Source organism: Microcebus murinus, chromosome 10 (assembly GCF_040939455.1).
Source record: "Microcebus murinus isolate Inina chromosome 10, M.murinus_Inina_mat1.0, whole genome shotgun sequence".
Lineage (NCBI taxonomy): Eukaryota > Metazoa > Chordata > Mammalia > Primates > Cheirogaleidae > Microcebus > Microcebus murinus.
Genome location: NC_134113.1, coordinates 65924094 through 65946114, shown reverse-complemented (window position 1 = coordinate 65946114; position 22021 = coordinate 65924094). Strand labels below are relative to the sequence as shown.

The window sequence follows — 22021 nt, the reverse complement described above, 5'->3', positions numbered from 1 at the left end:
GCACAGGTACACACTGGCAGCTCAGGACCTGGTGATGCGTGCCCGGGGTGTCCTGAAGGACAGAGGATGGCGGATATCTAATGACCGACTTGGCTCAGGAGACGACATTTCTGTTTATGTCATTCCCTTAATACACGGAAACAAACTGTCATGAAAATGGCCCAGGGCATTGGGAGGACAGAGGGGAAGGAAATCTGGGATGCCTCTCGGCAAGGTGGAACTGGGACGTGCCCCGGCTGAGTTCCAAGGGATGCAGACTCTTCCCAGCCCAGGTGGGGAGTTTGCTGCCAAAAGGCCTCTGGCTGTGCTTCAAGATGACCATTAGGTTTCCACGTCTTCTTTAGTAACAGGTCAACTCTATAAGAGCAAAACACAAAGGCTGCTATTGAGTGTTATATTTCTGTTAGTTCCTTTTATAGGCCTCCCAGGTGGCCATTGCCTATTTGGGGCACATACATCATATTAATATTTATTTTATCTAGAGTAGCTGGGTAGCCGTGTTCAGGTGTAACAGGCAGGTGACTCCCACCTGTCAAGCTGCCAACTTCTCTATGGGTTAAAAAGTGCTGCATTGGAAAGTTGGGAACATGCCCCAAAGTGTAAGCACCCACCTTCTAGTAAGCCTGAGATTGATTTCAGGGATTACTGCCTGCCCTCTCTTTCTTTCTTTCTTTCTTTCTTTCTTTCTTTCTTTCTTTCTTTCTTTCTTTCTTTCTTTCTTTCTTTCTCTTCTCTTCTCTTCTCTTCTCTTCTCTTCTCTTCTCTTCTCTTCTCTTCTCTTCTCTTCTCTTCTCTTCTCTTCTCTTCTCTCTGTCTTTCTCTCTTACTCTCGCTCTCTGTTCTTTTGTGGTAATGGTGGGGTAAGGCAGGGATTTTTTCTTTTTGGACATTCCTTGAATCTTTTTTTTTTTTTTCCCCTTCCCTAGAACAGGGCTGGGAATTTCCAGCTCCTTGCTGAGGAATTTCTGTGTCAGAGCCCAGGCCGGGCTGGCTTGTCCCCATATCCTCCAGGCCACACAACCGAGGCAGCCAGCCGGGACAGCGCCCTGCATGACACAGCATCTTTGTTGTGTGACATTTGTTCCCGAGTTGCATTTTCTCACCAAATCAGTGTGTTTTCGTGAAACTATATGGGTGTTTCTTTGAAACCACAGTTTTTCTCTCACCATCGGCGTCTCCCTTGTGCGGCCTGAGGTTTCTCTGTGTGAGCCTGCACCTTCCCTTCTGGAGTGGGTGGCCCTGTCCCACCTGCTGTGTCGCGGGGACACGTGCAAAGCAGGTCTAATGGGGCAGTTTGGGAAGTTTGCTGCATCCGTAGGTCCACCATACCTCATCTGAGGATGATTTGGGATTCAGGTTTCCTGGGTGGTGACTGTCCCCCAAGCCCAGTTCAAGCTGTCAGTATCAGAGTCCTGTCAAGGAGCAGCAGTTCTACTCTCCCCGTCATCTCTGTGCAGGGCCCACTGGGGATGGCTCTTTGACAAAAGTGAATTTGGATAGGTTGACTGGTCATTCTTATGCTGTGCTCCCTGTCCCTTCTCCAGAGAGTCATGTTCTAGCCACCCATAAACCGAGACCCCTGTTCCCACTGTCGCTCCACTGTGAGTGTTCCACACGGGAGCAGCAATGACAGTGGACACCGGATGGACCTGCTGCCTCTCTGCCAGGAGGGACGGCAAAGTGGACTTTAAAATCCCTTCTGTCTCTGAGGCAGCCTAGACTGCTGCTCTGCACTGGGGGACCTTGTAGAACAACATCCAATTACCTAGTCTTCTTCCTGCAGAGCTACTTGGGGGGGGGGGGGTCGTCACCATTTTGACAACTTGGTGTAATTAAAACACTCTTCTAGACCCAATAAAGAGGTCGTTGCTGTGATCTCCCAAAATGCTAATTTCAGTTCTCAAGCTTGTCTTTTGAATTCCTTCCCCAGAGGAGAGGGTAGGAACCTTTCCTCCAGGGTAGTAAATCACTACATTCCTAGAGCTGTAGATACTTTATTCAAAAAGGCCTGGAGCCTTCCTACTCAGGAACGAATTCCTTCCACAGTGTGGAAACAGTGCCCTGTCTGGCAGGTGAAGTACTGTGGGAATTCACCCTACCAGGTGTTTGCCAAAATGCTGCCAGGCAAGAATTGGACTACTACCTTGTCGGAAGTCATCTTCATCTGACAGTGTTTCCTCCTCTTTCAGTAAATCTTAGCTACCCTCGAACCTGCCTATCCCCAAAATCTCTTTGGGGGGAAATTTATGGTAAACTGTTTGACTTCCTGGCAGAGCCTGATGCTGTGGGGACGCTTTTGGGCATCCTGCAGCAGTGAGATCCACTTTCTGCTCCTGCCCTGATTCTCAAAGTCATGTATAAATAGGAAACTTGAGAAAGTCTTCCATGGAAGACCCTGAGCTGCCACCTTTGGGATCTTTCCTGTGTTCCCATGGCTTTTCATTTCTTTATTTTTCTGGGTCCAACCTTGAGCTTCTCTAGTTTTATTCTAGCCACCAGAGTCAGAATTTGGGTGTAGATATCATGACAACCTTCTACTCAATTTACCAATTCACTTACTGCCAAGGCATGTCTCAGGAAAAACTCTGGAAACGCCTAAATCAAAATCTCCTAAAATCTTGAGAATTTAGTCCTGCTGGTTTTAGTTAGAAAGGCATCCAGGAATTCTTTCCATAAGCCCCCTTGGGTAGAAAGATCTTAGTAGCAAGATAAAGCCATGCTTTTGTTTGGGGGATGACAGGAAGACTACAAATGAGGTAAATAAATCAAAAGTGGGGAGTATGATTGTTAATGGCCATGGCACATGTACCCGGCACTGATAGTGCTCTGGGAATTGAGCTTTCTCACTTTGGGCCTTAGTTTTCACCTGGGCCCCAAGTCACCCCATTCTAGAATAGTGAGTGTGTCTACACAACAGTTTGGCCCTTGGGGCATTCCTGGACAGGGCAAGAGACAACACACTTCAAAATTCTGCAGAACATACTTGTGTATGGTTCTGAAATCTTATGTATCTGACTTATAGCCAAATCTGCTTGCCCTAATAGCCTTAAACAAGAGGAAGTCTTGTTTAATACGAAGCTTTTGATTTTCCTAGTCAAGTATTTATGCTTGTCTTGAGGGGTATGTAACCACTTCCTTTAATGAAAGGCTTTTTCAGCTCTAAATCTCTTTGTTGGGCTGGCTCTTCACACTATTTGGCAAAACTTTTCCTTAAAGAGAGTGAACTCACAGTCCATCCCTACTCCAGTGTTTTGCAAGGCAACAACCAAAGCTTTGTTTTTGGAATACTGAAATCAGGGCAGTGCCAGCAGTCAGGGGCTGGAAGGTGTGGTTTGCCGTGGTTGTGTGTACCTACCTGCTGTTGTTGAGGTGGGAAACAGAGGGTGAAAATCTGGCTGGGCCAAGTATATTCCACTGTCTAATAGGACAAAGCCTTAAAAAGTCAAAATTTTGGTTATTTTCCATAGTATTCAGTTTTGAAGGTGTTTGATTTGGGGTGTTTAATTTTTTAATAACTAGCAACTTACCTCCATGGGGCTTTGTGAAGTCAGCTGTGGCCACCCTCTTCTTATTCTTCTAAGTACTCATTTACTTCTTGGGAAGAGTTATAGCCACAAGTAGATATTGATGGGCAAGAATGAGAGCCTCAGGACCCAGATTTAGCCTCAGAATCTGGCCATTTGGGGCAGGGCTTTCAATTTATCCAGAGCACTAGAGACTTGGGAGAAATCTCCCACATCTTTACAATTCTGATTCTCCTCTTGATATCCCCTCCTCCCCTCCTTCCTCATCTGCCAATCAACTTTATGTATGAGGCCACAAGTGGTAAGTGGTTTTCTTTTCACTCGTTTGAGGATCTAACTTTTCCTTAAGTGCCCCAGCAGCTCCACTGTTTTCAGAGTGAATATGTTAAGCTTTGATGACATTCTATTTTCAGTAAGTTAGTGCTTCTGGGACACTTGGAGAAAGCAGTGAGCTTTCATTGTCTATGCAAGGAACAACCAGGCTGACCCTAAAAGTTATCAAATCTAAGAAAATGGGGAAATGGTCTCTGGCAGGACAGAGTTTTACATAAGGGACTCAGATTTGTGAGGACGTACCATTGCAGAGAAATGTCGCAGCCTGGACCCCACAGCCCACTTCTCCGAGCAAACTTTGGTTTTGTGGGGGTGATGTGGCATACGTGAGTACACTGGGATTTATCAAAGGACACTACACAGGCAGCCTGGCTTGCCTCTTCTGTGAGCACCGTGGCTTTTCATCAGATTTGAGTGCCAGTCTGGAGAGTGCTGCTCTTTCAAATCCGTAGCGTTATCTGTGTAAATAGCTTTAATTTTTCCTCTGCGTCTTAAGTGAACTTTCGTTCATGTAGCAACCAGGTAGACAGTGACCAAATAAGGTTGTAAATGTGCTGTTGTTTTTTATTGTGATGTACTTGAAGAAGGAGAACCCGTGTCCTCCACTCTTCTGATCTCCCATGAGTATTTTGTGTTTGTTTGGGGTGTCCTGAGGTTACCCTTTTACTCCTGTTTTGCCCCCAATTTTCTATGTTTCTTCTAGAGACCCGGGGAGGCCCATTCTGGAGATCATCTGTAAGGAATGTATCGTGGTCTGGGTTTCCAAAGCTACCCTCCGTACAGTGAATGAGAGAAATCTGCCTGGACATGGTTTCAGAACCATGTACCTTTATGCTTTGTGATTGTGAAACATTGACTTTTGTAACCCCAAAAATGAAAACTGTTTAGTAAAGGGGATCTATTTTGTGTGTTTTGAAACTTAGGTGCAATGTCCCCTGGAAAAAGCTAAAGAAATGTATATGCTCAATGACATTTTAAAATAAAATATTATATATATATATGTATATAGGACATCTTTAGCAAAACTTTTTTGTGTGTATTTTCTATGAATTCACTGTGATGTTTCTTCATATCAGGTAATGGCATGGTATGAGAGTATCATGGTTTAATGTGAGGTTATCAACTATGAACACAGACTCAAAAGAAAATCAAAACGAAATGGAGGCCAATACTATATGCCTTCGCAGGGAAAAACAGTAAAGGCTAATAATACATTTCAGCTATGCCTCTGAGTCTAGAGAAACTACCATGGATAGAGTGCATAAACACATGAAGACTTCAGAGAAAAGAATTACTCCCAAGAGGTATCCTTAAGTGAGAGGGCTAGTGCCTAATCTCCTTGCTGAAGACAGAATCAAGACTCGCCTTAATCACTCACGCATTTTAAGTATGCACTTACAATGTGTTAGTAAAATATACTGTTTTACAGAGAAAAGTTACCATGATTGGTGGGGTAAGGCATCAAAGAATGCTGGTTCTGCTTTGTTCTAGAATCCAGAAAGTTAAAAATATCTAGAAAATACGAACAATGTGTTAAAAATGATCACAGTATTCACAAAAATAGCTAACACTTGGTTATAGCTTATCCGAAGCCCAGGAAGGACAGAGGACAATTATATTAGAAATGATTTCATTTGCAAAACTTCCCCAGCTCTTTTCACCTTCCCGTGTACCCTAAGGCTTCTGATGCCGCCTCTTTCCCTACTCAGGAGTAGAAACTAATGGAAAGAGTCAATCCCCGGATTAGATACTTAAAGATTGGGACATTTCTTTTCTGTGGAAGATGGAGGAGCCTTTTAGCATTCTCTCCTGATTAGCTCTTGTCAGATGTGGTAATCTTTCTCCAAACACTGCTGCCAACAATGCTTCCTGGGTCTGTTTGCAAATGTTCCCTTTCCCGTCAAGGGGTGGGGTTTGTTATAGCTGGGAAATAGATTAATAGAACACAGAAGTGACATTCTGAGACTTCCAAGCTTAGATCTCTAGAGGCCTTGTAGCACCTGCTTTTGCTCTGGGCAGCCAGTCACCCTGTAAATGTCAGACCAGATTAGTGAGTGACGAGAGGCCACATGGGAGAGAACCAGAGTGCCCAGACATTGGGAGTGAGGCCTTTGTCAGTGAAGCCCCAAATGAGTCACTCCAGGTGCAATCATGAGAAGACGGGGCCCAGCCAGCTCTCAGCTGTCCTGGCCAATCCAGCTGAGGCCGCAGACAGGATAGAGCAGAGAAGAGCCATCCTCACTTAGCCCTGCCCATATTCCTGATCTGCAGAACAATGAACAAGTAAAATGGTTTTTACTTTAGGCCACTAAGTTTTGGATAATGTATTGCACACTAATAGATAACTGTGATAAGGCACAAAGAAACTTGGCCCTGGGGGATTTGGAGCAAAGTGGTAAAAACTATAATTTTTTAAGAAAGATGGTATTGAGAAAATATGCTAGTGACTCAGGAAATAATCTTCCATATGGAACCTGGTATGGTGACCAAGGTGGGGGAACCAGCTTATAGCAGTAATGCAGAGACTAGCTGATCCGTGCTGGGATGTCAGCAAGAGTGTTCCACATGTATGCTTTTTGCTTCTTCATGTAGCTTGCAATGATCATTAGTAAGCCAGGAAAATGATGATCATTTGGGAGCTATGAGCCTAGAAGGGGAAAACAAAAGTCCTTAACCCCTTGCTTATGGTAAGACTATCCTACATTGTATCCTTATGACCCCTGGGACAGTCAAGTGGTTTTTGGTCCCCAATACTGTGTTGCTTAAGAGTGTTAGGGAAAACAAGACAATTTTTAAATTGTATGTGAGTGCATATATGTATTTTTTAATTCTCATCATTTAAAAATTGCTATCTACAAAATAGTTCCACTGGAATGGTAATGCTTAGTAACCAGACATCTCTATTTTACACTAAAGAACTGTAGAACCAAAAAAATAGTGATCTTAGCAGTTCTGAATTAGATATCACCTCCCTGTTGAGTTTGGTCAGTGAGAAGGAAAGGTTGGGAGAAGTTTCTAGAGAACTGTGAAATCTCCTTTGTCTTTGTCGTAGGTGAAAAAAAGAAAATTCCCATTCTTGGAAGCTTTAAACACAAGTCAGAGAATGTTCGACCAATCTTCCAATTGCACAGTAGAATTTGAAGGAAAATTAACAGCTTGGATGTTCTCATACTTATGAGAAAGATAAGTGCTATCATTAGTATTACATGCCTTAAAATACAATGCAAAGACACTCAAATATTTATAGATGAAATATGATAATGTACGTCTTGGAATTGCTTCAAAGCAATAAAGTGAGAGAGGAGTGGAGAATTTAGAGATGAACAAGATTGGGCATGTTGAAGAAAGTTATGCAAACTTGCAAATAAAAGAATGACCACATGTTTTTACAATGTCTTCCCTAGACTATCATCTGCCAGGCCCACCCAAGGATTATTTAGTTCTCAGGTTATGGTTCAGCAAACTTTTTCTTTAAAGGTCCCAATTATAAATATTTTAGGCTTTATGGGCCATTTGGACTTTGTCACAACTACTCAAATTAGTTATTGTTGCATGAAAACAGCCATAGACCATCCGAACTAGGATCTGTCCTAAGACATTATAAAGTCAAGCTTTTTATACCTTGACTAGAAGAATTAACTTATTGAAATGTGGCCCGATCTTGCCTTTCTGGTGCAAAATGAATGAAGAAAGTTAAAAATACTAATGAACACTAGTGGCCTATTGCTAAGGAAAAACCAGGTAGATCCATAATCATTTGTCTTGTTTTTGGTAAGTTATAAACAGGACAGTTTATAAATTTGCCAGTTTTTATTGCTAAGACAGTCCTACATTCAGCTTTTAGCCATATTGGTGGTGGATGCATCAGGGTTGTGATACTGTATTTTCTGAAAACTAAGACATCATTCACTTTTATAATCTGCCACCAATTCAAAATGGTTAATTTTTTTTTTGTTCTAATTTGCAAGGAGGGAGTTAACCCATCATTTGCTACACTCCAGCCATGAGGCAAAGAAAAACAAACATGTAATTTGTTCTTACTATTGATTATGCCCTACGCTGAGTACTTGAGATCTACACGTAAATATTATCTTTTATAAATGAAGAAATAATTTTATTCTATTGTGATTAGAGAACATACTCTGTGACGTCAGCCCTTTTAAGTGTATTAAAGTTTTGTTTTGTGGCTATCCTGGAAAATATTCCATGTGCACATGAGAAGAATGTGTATTCTGTTGTTGGGTAGAATGTCCTTTAGATGTCTGCTAGATCTAATTAGTTTATCATGTTGTTCAAGTCTTCTATTTTCTTGTTGATCTTCTGCCTAGTTCTATCCATTATTGAAAGTGGGGTATTAAGTCTTCAACTATTTATTACTATTGAATTGGCTATTTCTCTCTTCATTTCTATCTGTTTTTGCTTCTGTATTATAGGGCTGGGGCTCTGTTAGGAGCATGTGCATTAATAGTTGTTATGTTTTCCTGATGGATTAGACCTTTTATTATTAGACCTATTATTATAAAGTATCCTTTGTCTCCAGTAACAATTTTTGTCTTGAAGTCTGTTCTGTCACATATTTGTATAGCCATGCCTCCTCTTATTTGGTTACTTCTTGCATGGTACATCTTTTCCCATTCTTTCACTTTCAGTCTGTTTGTATTTTTATATTTAAATTGAGTCTTATAGAGGGAATACAGTTAGATCATGTTTTTGAATTATGCCAATCTCTGTCTTTTGATTGGAACATTTAGTCCATATACATTTAATGTAATTACTGATAAGATAGAACTTACATCTGCTATTTTGCTATTTGTTTTCTATGTGTCTTATGTCTTTTTGCTCCTTTACTCTTCCATTAATCCCTTCTGTGTAAAATAATTTCTACTATACCATTTTAATTCCCTGTTGTTTCTTTATTGTATGAGTTATTTTCTTTGTGGTTGTCCTGGAGATTACAATTAACACCTTAAAACAATCCAGTTTGGATTAATACAAACTTAATTTCAATTATATGCGAAAACTTTGCTCTAATATATAATTCCATTCCCTTTCTCTTCCTTTGTGCTATTTGTCATACATATGCTCTCTATATATAATATATGCCATCAAAAGCTTAATAATTATTGTTTTATGCAGTTGTCTTTTTAAACTATATGGGAGAAGAAGAGTTATGAACAAAAATACATTTATGCTGCCTTTTATATTTCTTTTTTTTTTGAGACAGAGTCTTGCTTTGTTGCCCAGGCTAGAGTGAGTGCCATGGCATCAGCCTAGCTCACAGCAACCTCAAACTCCTGTACTCAAGTAATCCTACTGCCTCAGCCTCCCGAGTAGCTGGGACTACAGGCATATGCCACCATGCCCGGCTAATTTTTTTCTTATATATATTAGTTGGCCAATTAATTTCTTTCTATTTATAGTAGAAATGGGGTCTCGCTCTTGCTTAGGCTGGTTTTGAACTCCTGACCTCGAGCAATCCGCCTGCCTCAGCCTCCCAGAGTGCTAGGATTACAGGCGTGAGCCACCACGCCCGTCCTATATTACTTATATATTTACCTTTACCCCAGTGTTATTTCCTCATGTGGATTCAAGTTACTGTCTAGTGTCCTTTCTCTTTAGCCTAATAGGCTCCCTTTACTATTTCTTGTAAAACAGGTCTGCTAAAGGACAAATTCTCTCAGTTGTTTATCTGGGAGTGCCTTAAATTCTTTTTCATTTTTGAAAAAGAGTTTTGCTGAATATAGAATTCTTGGTTGACAGGTTTTTTTTTTTTCTTCTTTCAGCACTTTAAATATGTCATCCCATTACCACTGGCCTCGATGGTTTCTTGTCAAAAGTTAGTTTTTAACCTTTTTGAGGATCACTTGTACGTGATGAATCACTTTCCTCTTGCTGCCTTCAAGACGTTGACTATGATGTATTTAGGTACGATCTCCTTGACTCCTACATGGAGTTTGTTGAGCTTCTTGAATGTATAATGTTGTTCATCAAATTTGGAGCACACATTTGATGCTCTAGTAAGAAATTTACAACTCTAGTCTAGCCTTCACATCCTGCTTTTGCAGAGCCTTCAGGTCATCAGCCAGAGATGGAAGATTGAGGCCTTTTCTGGGAACATGCACTACCCTGCATATGCTCAAGGACTTCTACATATCCAGTCATATGTCAGTACTTTTCAAAGTCCTTTATGGTCATCTCATTCACCACTTTTTCCTTTTCCATTTTTTGCTCAGCCTCTTGTAAGCCTCAATTGGTATCACTGCCTCAGACAACTACTATGTTAAACAATTGTCACTGATAGTTTTCAATTAATGCCCTGCAGATAGAAACCGTTCCCACAGAGCAGGTCAAGTAAAGACAAGCCCTGAGAAGGGAGCCTTTTCAAGAAGCATCTAGACAGGTCAAATAGTCACAATTCTCTGTGAATGGGCCTTTTGGGAGAGAGCTGCAAACCTATTCTGCACCTCCAATGGCTGCTAGTCTGCTGGCTTTTAGTGTCCTCATGATTATGAGGTTGTTGGTGTCCAAGGCTACCATAGATCTGGAAAAAGGGGCAAGGAAACTGGTCAAGTTAAAATGCCACAAAGCTCTCTATTATTGAGATGCAGCCATTTTTCTTGAATAAACATTCCTCAGATTGTTGCAATCCTTTGGTTAATTTCCAGAGATCTAAAAAAGAAAAAAACATGTTTCTGACGATTTTTTCCATTATTCTCTGTGCTTGTATGGAGGAATGGATTTTCAGAAGTTTATATTCTACCATTCTGGAAGCACTTCTCCAGATGAGAAAATAAAAATTCAGGTAGGTAAAGTAGTTGCCCAAACACACAGTGCCAAGCAGCACCAAAGCCAAGACTACCAATCAAAAGCTTGTATGTATTCTACCCAACTGCCAACCACCACACCAGTTTTCTGTAACTTCTCACTAGATAATAAGCAGTAAACACAAAACCCCCATTGTTTATAGCCTTATTTGGATGGCATTTTTAACAAAACCCTTTCACATCAAATCCCCACCCCTGACCTTTGCACCGAGTCATACTAACAAATGAATGTCATCTGCTGACCCCCCCCCCCAGCACCATTTTCTACAAAATGTGTTTTTGTCACAGGCATCTTATTTCCCTCTCACTCTATTCTGACTCCTACTTGGCCATAGTTCTATGCCGGCAGCTGCTTAGCACTCACTATGAAGGTGTATGTTGGCAAGACTTATCTTCATGGCGAAATTGAGTGCCAGGCTCAAATATAAGGCCCTTAGGCAGGCAAGCAGAATGAATGGGATGTTACCCCAGGGGTTATTAACCGTAGTACCTAAATTTTCATACATTTTTGCGAAAAAATGAGGAGCAGGTAAGCTTTAGCTCTCCATACATGACAACTAATAGTTAAAGAGCAGAGAGATCCAGAGTCAGGAAGAACTGAACAAGTCCTCTTGAACTAGAAGTGTGCTTAAGACAGATCCTACATTCTTGAGCAGTGGCCTGCAATAAAAGTAATGGTAAAAGGTAAATCTTTTACCAGGGTGCCCAGCTGCACTATTTATTATAAAACTTGAAGTGTCGGGGTGGAGAGTCATTTGCTGCAGTAGTATCAATATTACAGCTCTTGACATCTCTCTTTATGGGCTCAGTTGACCTGAAATAAGATGACCATTTCACATACTAACAGGGCATTTTTTTGATAATCGTTTTAACCTTTGCCTGTGGGCTCAGCAATAAGAAGTGATATGATGACAGTTTTTAGCAGAACAAAACCCAAAGAATTTTTTTTTATTTCTGCATATGATGGGGGTACAGATTTTAAGGTTTCAATAAATGCCCTTTATCCCCTCCCCCCAAACCCAAAGAATTTAAGGAAGGTTAAATTCAACAATGCAGTATAGTCCTGAGCATTTAATTAGTTAATACATGTCCCTTTCGGCAGTGCTTTTATACCCTGGCTGCACATTAAATCACCTGGGAACTTTTTAAAAAAAATCCTGTGGACTGGGTCAGACGTCAGACCAATTAAATCAGAATCCCCCAAGGAGGGGCCGAATCATCAGTTTTTAAATGTTCTGGTGATTCTAACGTGAGAACCACTGTGTAAAGATATTAAGGACACATCTCTTAACTAATGTTGGCAGATTTAGCAGACAAAAAAATACAGGACACATAGATTTGAATTTCAGATAAACGGAATTTTCTAATATAAATATGTCCTATATAATATTTGGGATATACTCAGACTAAAATATTAATATTACCTGCTGTTTATCTGAAATAGAAATTTAAATGGGTGTCCTGTATTTTATCCGGAAAACCTACACAGGACAAAACTGAAAACTCAAACAAGAGAAAACAAGAAAAGCCCCATCGACAGAGAAATTTCACTGGGTGTAGGTACTCGAGGAAACTAGGAAAGCAAACAGCTAGGATACAAAAAACAAATCACGATTTCTACAGCAGCGGGAAGAACTGTAGAAACCCTCTCCAAGCCCCTTCTGCAGCAAGACTTCTCCCCATTTTCTTTGTCCCTTTTAGATTAAAAAAAAAAAAAAGCTTCAAATGTTATGAGACTTTGCACAGGAGAGGGGAAAAAAGGCAGCTCCGTCTTCATTTTATTGAATTCTCGGGGTTGGTCCGCTTTCAAAAAAAAAAAAACAAAAAAAACCGGTTCCTGGTCTCCAAGCAGCTGACCTGGGTTTTACTGCGGTCGGGCATGAATATGCATGGCTGGGGGACCCAGATGTGCCGAGGCTGCAGGAGGATTTTCGGGACATGCAGGCTCACACGCACACACGCGGGCCTGCCGGGTTTGAGTCGGTGCCAAAGGGAAGAGCAGCCGGGAACTCGGCCCCCGGGAGTCGTCCCCGCGGAGCCCGTCCCCGCCGCGGGGAGGAGCGGGCGGGCGGGCGCGGGCGTCGCGCCCGGCGGCGGGAATCGCGGGGGGGGCGGGGCGGCCGGGCTCTCGCCTAGGGCTCTGAGAGGGAGGCGACAGCACGCTCTTTCCTTCGCGCCCCAGTCTGCGCTGACAAAGGGAGCGCGGCCGGGCTTCGCCCCTTGCAGGCGGAAGGGAGCGCGCATCCAGCCACGCGGGCGGAACTTTCCCGGCGCGGCGGGGACCCCGCGGCCCCTCGCCCGCCGCAGAGCCGGGCTCCCGCGCCGCAGTGGCAGCGTGAGTGAAAGGCTCCTCAGTAAGAGTGGAAATAAAAGCCCGGCTGCGAGATGAGTCTTCCGTCCCAGCAACCCCCCGGCCTGACCTCGGCCGCAAACAGTATCGGGGAGCAGGGGGAGGGAGGCCCCGCACCTGGGGGCCCGAGGCCGGCTCGGAGCAGCCCGGCCAACAGCTGGGAGCCCCCGAAGTGGAACTGGGGAGGCGGCGCGACTCCAGCGCGGGCAACGAATAACCGGGGGCGTCGCCTTCCCTGCCTTCCCCACCCCCACCCGGACCCCCAGCACCGCCCCCCCTGGCAGGGACCTCCCCCCGGCAGGGACCTCACCCCTACCTCCCCCCCGGGGCCCGCACGCCGGAATAATCTTAACCTGCGGCGTCCTTGGGAGGGACGCACCGCCAGGCCCCTAATTTATGGTCATTGGTGTAATAGCTGTAACATGATTTATCTGACCGCAGGGAAGCCGGCGAAAGCCTGGCGAAGAGCGATTGGCCGCCCGGGCCTGGTGCTTTCCTGATTGGCCTTATTAATGCAGAGCAGAGCCGGGAAATGAACTTGGCCACGGCCTCTGCGTGGCCGCGGTGCGGGGCTTGCGCGGGTGTAGCTTTTGCCCAAACTGAAGGAAATAATGTATTGCTTTATAAAGTCGGGGTTTGACAGAATGTGCTAGCACACTGATTAAAGCAGATTTAGTTTGAAAGAGGGTGAAGATCATTTGGTTTGACTGATTCCCCCCCCCCTTTTTTTTCCTTCGTATTTGTACAGACCAAAGACATCAGTGCTTTGGGGAGTGGGAAGGAAGAAAGAGGTGTTTTATTTTTTTCTTTTCCTTTTTAATGTTTTATTAGGGGGGAGCGCAACACTTAGGGGTTAGAAGAGAAGGAATTTGGGAAAACCAGGGAGCAAGTTATTGGGACATGTTTTATAAAATGTTATATTTCACAATCTTTGTGTGGGGAGAAACATTTCTTGCCTTATGAGTTCTCTTCATACATCATAACTGGTATTTATGGGATCTATAAATTATTGGATAAGCACACCAATACACCACACTTCACAAGGTCATTACTCCGTGTTACTGTAGTAACTGTCATTTAAATGTCACCATTGAGTGATGCAGCTTAGTCCCATGAATAAAGGACTAAATAAGAATATTGGGGAGTTACCATATTTAGTAGAAAACTTTTTTATATGAATGGATGACAAATTCAGTAGGGGTGGCTATGTAATTTAAACGTACACCTATTCGTTTATTACATTTATCTGTGTGTTTAGGACTCAAATGTAGACACATAGCACTAGGCAACCTCCAAATATAATCCCTAACACTCTGTTCCTCAGGGGCACCAGAACAAAGCCAGAGAGAGCAGGAGGACTTGATTGCTTGATGGAGGGGGCAGATTGGTGTCACACAAGCAGTGGCACAATCATTCCTTTTATTTATAGTTCTAACCAGAAAAATAGACTGGGAGCAGCTGAGTACCAATTTATTTTGCTGCCTGAACCGATGAGTGGTTGCCTTAAATGTCACTGAGTTGGAAGGTTGTGCATTTCACTCGCTGCCAGGTTACAGGGAGCTTTGAAGCTGGTCTAGAAGGCGATCAGTAATTGTCCTGCCACCTATCAAGGTGGGCAAGTGCAATCCTGCCGAGTGGAATTGGCTCAGTGGGGGATGACGGCAGCTTGTCATCGCTGACTGGTCTCATCAAATGCTGCTGCAGTAGAAACAAAGGTGGCCCATTTAGTCCTATTACAAGAGCAAAGTGGAGCGGAAGGTAAGGGTTACCTCCCAGAACAACAAAAATAGATTTGGAGGTCAGGAGCAGGGACTTGTTTGGGTCACAAGCCACAGCATGTGCACACAACACAGAAGTCCTGTGTCCAGCTCCCTAAGTGTGTAACAGTCACATGAAATAAGGACAATAACAGAGGTAAGAAGAGAGTGCTGTGGAAAATCCGAGGAGAGAGCGTTTAAGAGCGGAAGGGGCAGGGATGGCTTTCCACACATGCTGACCACTGCGCTGGGCCATGAAGAAGGATGAGGAGGCGTTGGCAGAGGACAAAAGGCAAAGGTCACGCTGACCATGGTGGAACCAGGGCATAAAGGAAAGAGAAAAGACGACACGATCCAGGCTGCCAGCCCTGTATAATGCCTGATGTGTGACTCGCAGGTGTGTCTCACCTTTTTGTGAAACTACACGTTTACAAGGGGCCAGAAATTTCACTCCCTAATAAAGATTAGCAGTCAGATATCACCTCTAATTTTCTAAATTAAAAAAAAAAAAAGCTAAGGGTGGTGGGGGTCAGGAAACTGTAGGTGTTTTTTTAAGCACATCTTTAAAAAATTTAGCCATAACGATTACAGGGCAAACCAAAGTAATAAAAGAGAACTAAAAGCTGAGATTCGAGTATCATTGTTTTTAGCTTAAAATAATCCTACTCCACTAATATGACACGTGACACAAAAACAGATCAGACTAGCAAGAGAGAGAGCCATCTCCCCAGCCCTCCAACTTGAACTCTGGTGGTGTTTTTCTCTAAGGACAGGCAAGCTAGCAGTCACGCAGTGGCACTCCCTAGATCTGGCACAATGGTCCGGTTCTGCCCCTCCGCCTGTCCCTGCTGAGCTGCTCTCGGGACACTGCAGGAAACTCATCTGTCATCACAACAAAAATCAGCTCAGTTCGTTTGCATTTATTTGCTGTCTGGGTAGCTCCCTCCCGGGCCACTCAGTGGATGCCTCTCTTTCTTCCTTTCTTCTTTAGCCTCCTGATCTCCTCCTCCCTCCCAGCAGCTCATTGAAGAGTATCAGAATTATGACTGCAGAATTGACTGCTGCCCTCAGTCAAAGGAAAAAAAACCTCTTCAGTCAACCTCACAAGCTATGTGCCTATGTCCCAGAAGCAGCTCTAGTTTTCTCTGTAAAGACGTAGTCCTATTAATTTTGTCTTAGAGAATGCACATTTTCTTAGTTGTGGATTCTGGGCCATCACAAACGGCATTTCCAAGATCCCTATTCTTAGATACTGTCCATTTCCTATCTTCCCTGAAAGAACTCCTTTCCCTTTTTGGCTGCATTATTCAATACCTGTCTGTGTGATTTGGATTTGAGCCATTAGAGAGGTTTTCTTGGAGGATTCACAGTGCCTGCATATCAAGGGTAGAAGCCTGATAGCCCAGGGGCTTGCCAAGGGGTCCCAAGCTGTGCTTGTGAATAGCCATTCTGAGCAACTCGGGACAGGATTTGAGTTTTTATTTATTCATTTTGTAAACATTACAGAAGCCCTTTCATGTTTTTCAGGGAATTTGGAGATGAATAAGAAGACTCTAGTCTACGGAAGTAGACACCTAAATGTTTAACGCTCACATGAGAGTACGATAGAGGTGAGAAGAGAGCTATGGAAAATCAGAGGAGGAAGTGTTTTGGAGTCAGCGAGGATGGAGGAATGTTTCCCACAAACGCTGACCACTGCACTGGGTCACGAAGGATGAAAAGGAGAGTTGGCCAAGGTCAAGGGGAGAAAGAGTGGAAGGTCATGCTAGCCGAGGTAGAAAATGAAACTTACATGGGAGGAGGGAAAGTAGGACAGATGGAGAGAAGAGGCAGGAAGGAAAGGGCTAAAGAAAAAAGTGAACAAAAGGGAAAGATGGACTAGACAAAGGAAGGAAGAGAAACCAGTAATTGTCTCTGATGCCACTGAGTTGCACGGAGCCTCCACCAGCTAGGCTCATTCCCAGGGTGAACGCCACTGTGACTTACATTCTATCCACCTGACAAATGGTGTTGACGCTCCAGGACATGAATGACTCAACATGCTAACATTATGCTACTAAGAGCATCAGGCAGGTATAGAAGGGGAAAAAAACACAAAAGACTCAGGCATTAAAAAAGTTTGGAAGAAAATACATTGAAATGATGTTACCTGTTACCTATAATTATCTCTGCGTGGTGGAATTATGAATGATTTTAATTTCTTCTTTGTACTTATCGATATTTTCTATTCTATGATAAACACGAATACTTGCATATAAAATATTTAATGGGCTACTAGTGATCTTTAATGCAAACACATTTTAATATAAGTGTTCCTAAAGTTTAATTAAATTCATAATAATGGTGTTTGATCCACATGTGTAAAGGTAGAATTGAAAAATTAGGACTACTTCATTCAATGGGCGGGTTTGCAGAGATAATTTGGGGGATGTCTCATTTATATGTGTATAAATGTTGCTGCCACCATCACCCTATTCCAACCACAAGGGCAGAGAAAAACCTATCATTATATTAGTATCTCCTGCTCCTAGCACAATATCTGATACAAGTAGATGCACGTTTAATAACTATTGTTCAGGCCGGGCGCGGTGGCTCACACCTGTTCTGGGAGGCTGAGGTGGGCGGATTGCTCGAGGTCAGGAGTTCAAAACCAGCCTGAGCAAGAGCGAGACCCCGTCTCTACTATATAAATAGAAAGAAATTAATTGGCCAACTAATATATATAGAAAAAATTAGCCAGGCATGGTCGTGCATGCCTGTAGTCCCAGCTACTCGGGAGGCTGAGGCAGGAGGATTGCCTGAGCCCAGGATATTGAGGTTGCTGTGAGCTAGGCTGATGCCATGGCACTCACTCTAGCCTGGGCAACAAAGCGAGACTCTGTCTCAAAAAAAAAAAAATAACTATTGTTCAATGAAAGAAGAAATATTTTGAGAAAATGGAACCCTCAGGCATAGCCCACACACATGGGGAGATTTGGCATCTCCTTGCCATGTAACTATCTTACCTCTTGACCTCAGAGCTTGGGAGATTCTCTAGATGACAATGAACCCCAAGGATAGCTTCTGATGTGGTCCTAATAATCCCACCTTCTTGTAGCCACTCCTTTGTGTAAATCCCTTTCCTCTGAGTGTGGACTAAACCTAATGACTCGCTCATAAGGAATAGAATACAGAAATAATGATGAGAATCAGTTCCGAGATTAGATTACAATAGACCTTAACTTCCGTCTCGCCAGCATTCTCTCTCTTGCTGGCACTCTCTCTCGTCCTCCTGCTTGCTTGATCTGATTAAACAAGCTGCCATGTTGTTAGGTGCTCCACGGAGGGGCCCACGTGACAAGGAATTGACCAGCAGTCCATGAGCAACTGAATCCTGCCAGCAGCCGTGTGAACCAGCGGACTGCGGCACTGGGGCAGACCCAGAGCCATTCCTGTCCCTCAGAAACTGCAAAATAACTAACTCATACACCTTTCTTGCTGGTTTCATTTTTCTTGAGTTATATTCCTTATTTTCTAGTGTCCACTGTGCAGTTATTAACAGTTACTCAGAAAATTCACTCATCAGTTTGCTGTGATGTGAGCTTGCTGATCCTACAGAGTACGCGATGTTATATACACCACAACCGAGTCCAGTGCGGCCACGACAATGGACGCTTCATGAAGGGGGACAGCCTCTCACAGGCCCCACCCCTCCCATTACTAAAGACAGCAGGCTCCTTCCTTAAACTATAACCCCTTTTTTTCAGCTTCAGACTCAACTGTTTTATCTCAGGGGTGGAATTACCTAGTAATTCAACTCTCACATTTTACAACATGAGTACACTAATGCCAGACAGGGGAAATGACTTGCCCAGCCTCACACCACTAATCATAGTCAGAGCCAGAGAAGGCCTGGCTCTCCCTGCTCCTGGCCCAGGACAGCAGGGGTCTGTCCCCAATTGGAATCTTTTTTTTTTTTTTTTTTTTTTGAGACAGAGTCTCACTTTTGTTGCCAGGGCTAGAGTGCAGTGGCATCAGCTTAGAACATAGCAACCTCAAACTCCTGGGCTCAAGCAATTCTCCTGCCTCAGCCTCCAGAGTAGCTGGAAGTACAGGCATGTGCCAACACGCCCGGCTATTTTATATATATGTGTGTGTGATTTAGTTGGCCAATTAATTTCTTTCTATTTATATTAGAGATGGGGTCTCGCTCTTGCTCAGGATGGTTTTGAACTCCTGACCTTGAGCAATTCACCTGCCTTGGCCTCCCAGAGTGCTAGGATTACAGGCATGAGCCACCGTGGAAATTGAAATCTTCATACACCTGATAAGAACTCCTAGGCTAGCTCATCCTAGACAGCAGGGCTTGTTTCTGTTTGGGTGCCAGGCTCACTCTTTCCCTTCATGTCGATTTGGGGCTTGGTAAACTGCAACTCAAAAACATTACCCTGGCTGGGTGTGGTGGCTCACGCCTGTAATCCTAGCACTCTGGGAGGCTGAGGCGGGTGGATTGCTCAAGGTCAGGAGTTAGAAACCATTCTGAGCAAGAGTAAGACGCTGTCTCTACTAAAATAGAAAGAAATTAATTGGCCAACTAAAAATATATATAGAAAAAAATTAGCCGAGCATAATGGCGCATGCCTGTAGTCCTAGCTACTCTGGATGCTGAGGCAAAAGGATTGCTTGAGCCCAGGAGTTTGAGGTTGCTGTGAGCTAGGCTGATGCCATGGCACTCTAGCCCAGGCAACAGAATGAGACTCTGTCTCAAAAAAAAAAAAAAAAAAAAAAAATACCCTGAATTCTCCCAAGTAGACTTTTCTCATTTCTGCATAGGCACCCTCTGCTCAGCCATGTAAAATTGCCTGAGTTCTCATAGCATCTTCACTGCCCTGTCCACTCACTATCCGCTCAATACATACACAGTCTGCTTCCTCTTTAGTTCCCCTTTATTCCACCAGATTTATAATTTGGGGACAATTCTTCCCATGCAGTGAATTTATCTTCACTAGTTGAAATCTCAAATGAATATGATTTGATTTTGAATGAATACTTATTAAATTCAATTGAAATTACATTCTCCTGGTTTAGTTTTTACCTTTATTAGCGAAGGTATCAAACATATTAATTTTAATAGTTGACAAGGGGTTTTTCAGCTGTGTTACTGCGAAATTACCTGGGTCTTAAAAATTACTTTAAAGCCAGCCACTGCTGGGGAAGGGAAGTCTACACAGATGATCCGGCACCGATTTAGGAATGTGACATAAGCCACTGCTCATGAACCTGTGAGACCAAAGGCCTGCCACACAAGATAGAATAATAGTCCAGGACAGAAAGGAAAAAGAAGAAAAGTAATTTAAAGTGAAAGCATCCTGCTCTGTGTTTAATCCTGTTCTACCTTGTGAGTACAGAGCCACTCATCACTACTTGGAGGTTTCATCACTCTACTTTTACAATTTTTAAGAATGGAGTCATAAATAGTATCTGACTTGACTCTCCCATTCCTAGAAGGTTGGCAGGGTTGGAATTATCATATTACAGACGAGGAAAGAGAGGCTCGAGGAGTAACTTTCTCATGGATATACAACTAGTAAATGGCAGGACTAAAAACTCCTAGACTTTCTGACCTTAAAACCAAGACTCTCAGCCAGGCATGGTGGCTCATGCCTGTAATCCTAGCACTCTGGGAGTCTGAGGCGGGAGGATTGCTTGAAGTCAGGGGTTTGAGACCAGCCTGAGCAAGAGTGAGACCCTGTATATACTAAAAATAGAAAAAATTAGCCAGGCATGGTGGCACATGCCTATAGTCCCAGTTACTCGGGAGGCTGAGGCAGAAAGATCACTTGAGCCCAGGAGTTTGAGGTTGCTGTGAGCTAGGCTGATGCCACAGCACTCTAGCCTGGGCAACAGAGCAAGACTCTGTCTCAAAAAAGCAGAAAAAAAAAAAAACCCCACTACAAGAGTGATTTTTATACTTTAATATGCATCAGAATCATCTGGAAGGCTTGTTAAAACACAGAACACAGGGCCTCACCCTCAAAACTGCTAATTCAGTAGGTTTGGGGGAGGCCCAGGAATGTTTCTTTCTAACACATTCACAGGTGATACTGATACCGCTGACTCTGGACCACACTTCGAGAACCACTGCGCTGTAACACCGCCTTCAAGAGGAAGGATCCCAAGGGCTGCCTGCTGCCACACATACTTTTCATAACCATGACTTAAAAGAATGCTCTCAACAATGCCATCATGGAAAGTCAAAGCCAAAATACTTGGGAGAGAACTAAAATGACTAAGAATACCCTTACTTTTAATTTAATTCAATTGCTTATTAATGACATTTTTGTCCAGTACTAGGATTTGTTGAGGGAATTACAAGAGATATATTTCCACTGTATGATATCTTCAAAGATCATATAGTTTGGAATATATACAGTTGGATAACAAAATGTGTGGTATCAATAAGTTCTTTTTTTTTTTTTTGAGATAGGGGATCTTGCTTTGTCACTTGGGCTAGAGTACAATGGCATCATCATAGCTCACTGCAACCTCAAATGATCCTCCTGCCTCAGGCTCCTGAACAGCTGGGATTACAGGTGCGTGTTACCACACCCAGTTAATTTTTATATTTTTTGTGGAGATGGGGTATTTCTATGTTGCTCAGGCTGGTCTTGAACTCCTGGCCTCAAGCAATCCTCCTGCCTCAGCCTGCCAAAGTGCTAGGATTACAGGTGCGAGCCAACACACCCAGCTGGTATCAGTAAGTTCTATGGAAGCTAGAGAAAGGAGAGAGCAATGTTAACTAGACTAGCAAGGTAAGGCTTTACAGAAAATTTAAGGTTGGTACTTTGAAGGATCGTATTAAGGATATCTATTGCTGTATAACAAACCACCCCAAAACTTAATGACTAGCACAATTATTGTTATGTCATGATTCTATGGGATGACTGTGCATGGGTGGCTCTGCTTAGGGGTCTCTCATGTAGTTACAATCTGACAGCAGCTGGAACTGGAGTCATCTCATAGCTCAGCTGGGTTGGTTGTCCAAGACGACATCTTTTTTTTTTTTTTTGAGACAGAGTCTTGCTTTGTTGCCCAGGCTAGAGTGAGTGCGGTGGCGTCAGCCTAGCTCACAGCAACCTCAAACTCCTGGGCTCAAGCAATCCTCCTGCCTCAGCCTCCCCAGTAGCTGGGACTACAGGCATGCGCCACCATGCCCAGCTAATTTTTTCTATATATATTAGTTGGCCAATTAAT

General features: G+C 43.3%; 1 protein-coding gene across 1 annotated transcript in view; it reads left to right on the top strand.

The window, feature by feature from the left end:
- Window positions 1-4863, top strand: part of PPM1H (protein phosphatase, Mg2+/Mn2+ dependent 1H) — a 252083-nt gene extending 247220 nt beyond the window's left edge. The window contains exon 10 of the mRNA XM_012782370.3: window positions 7-4863. Coding sequence (XP_012637824.1) covers window positions 7-154 — 148 coding nt within the window. The 3' untranslated portion in view covers window positions 155-4863. The remainder of the gene's footprint in view (window positions 1-6) is intronic.
- The last annotated feature ends 17158 nt before the right edge of the window (window positions 4864-22021 follow it).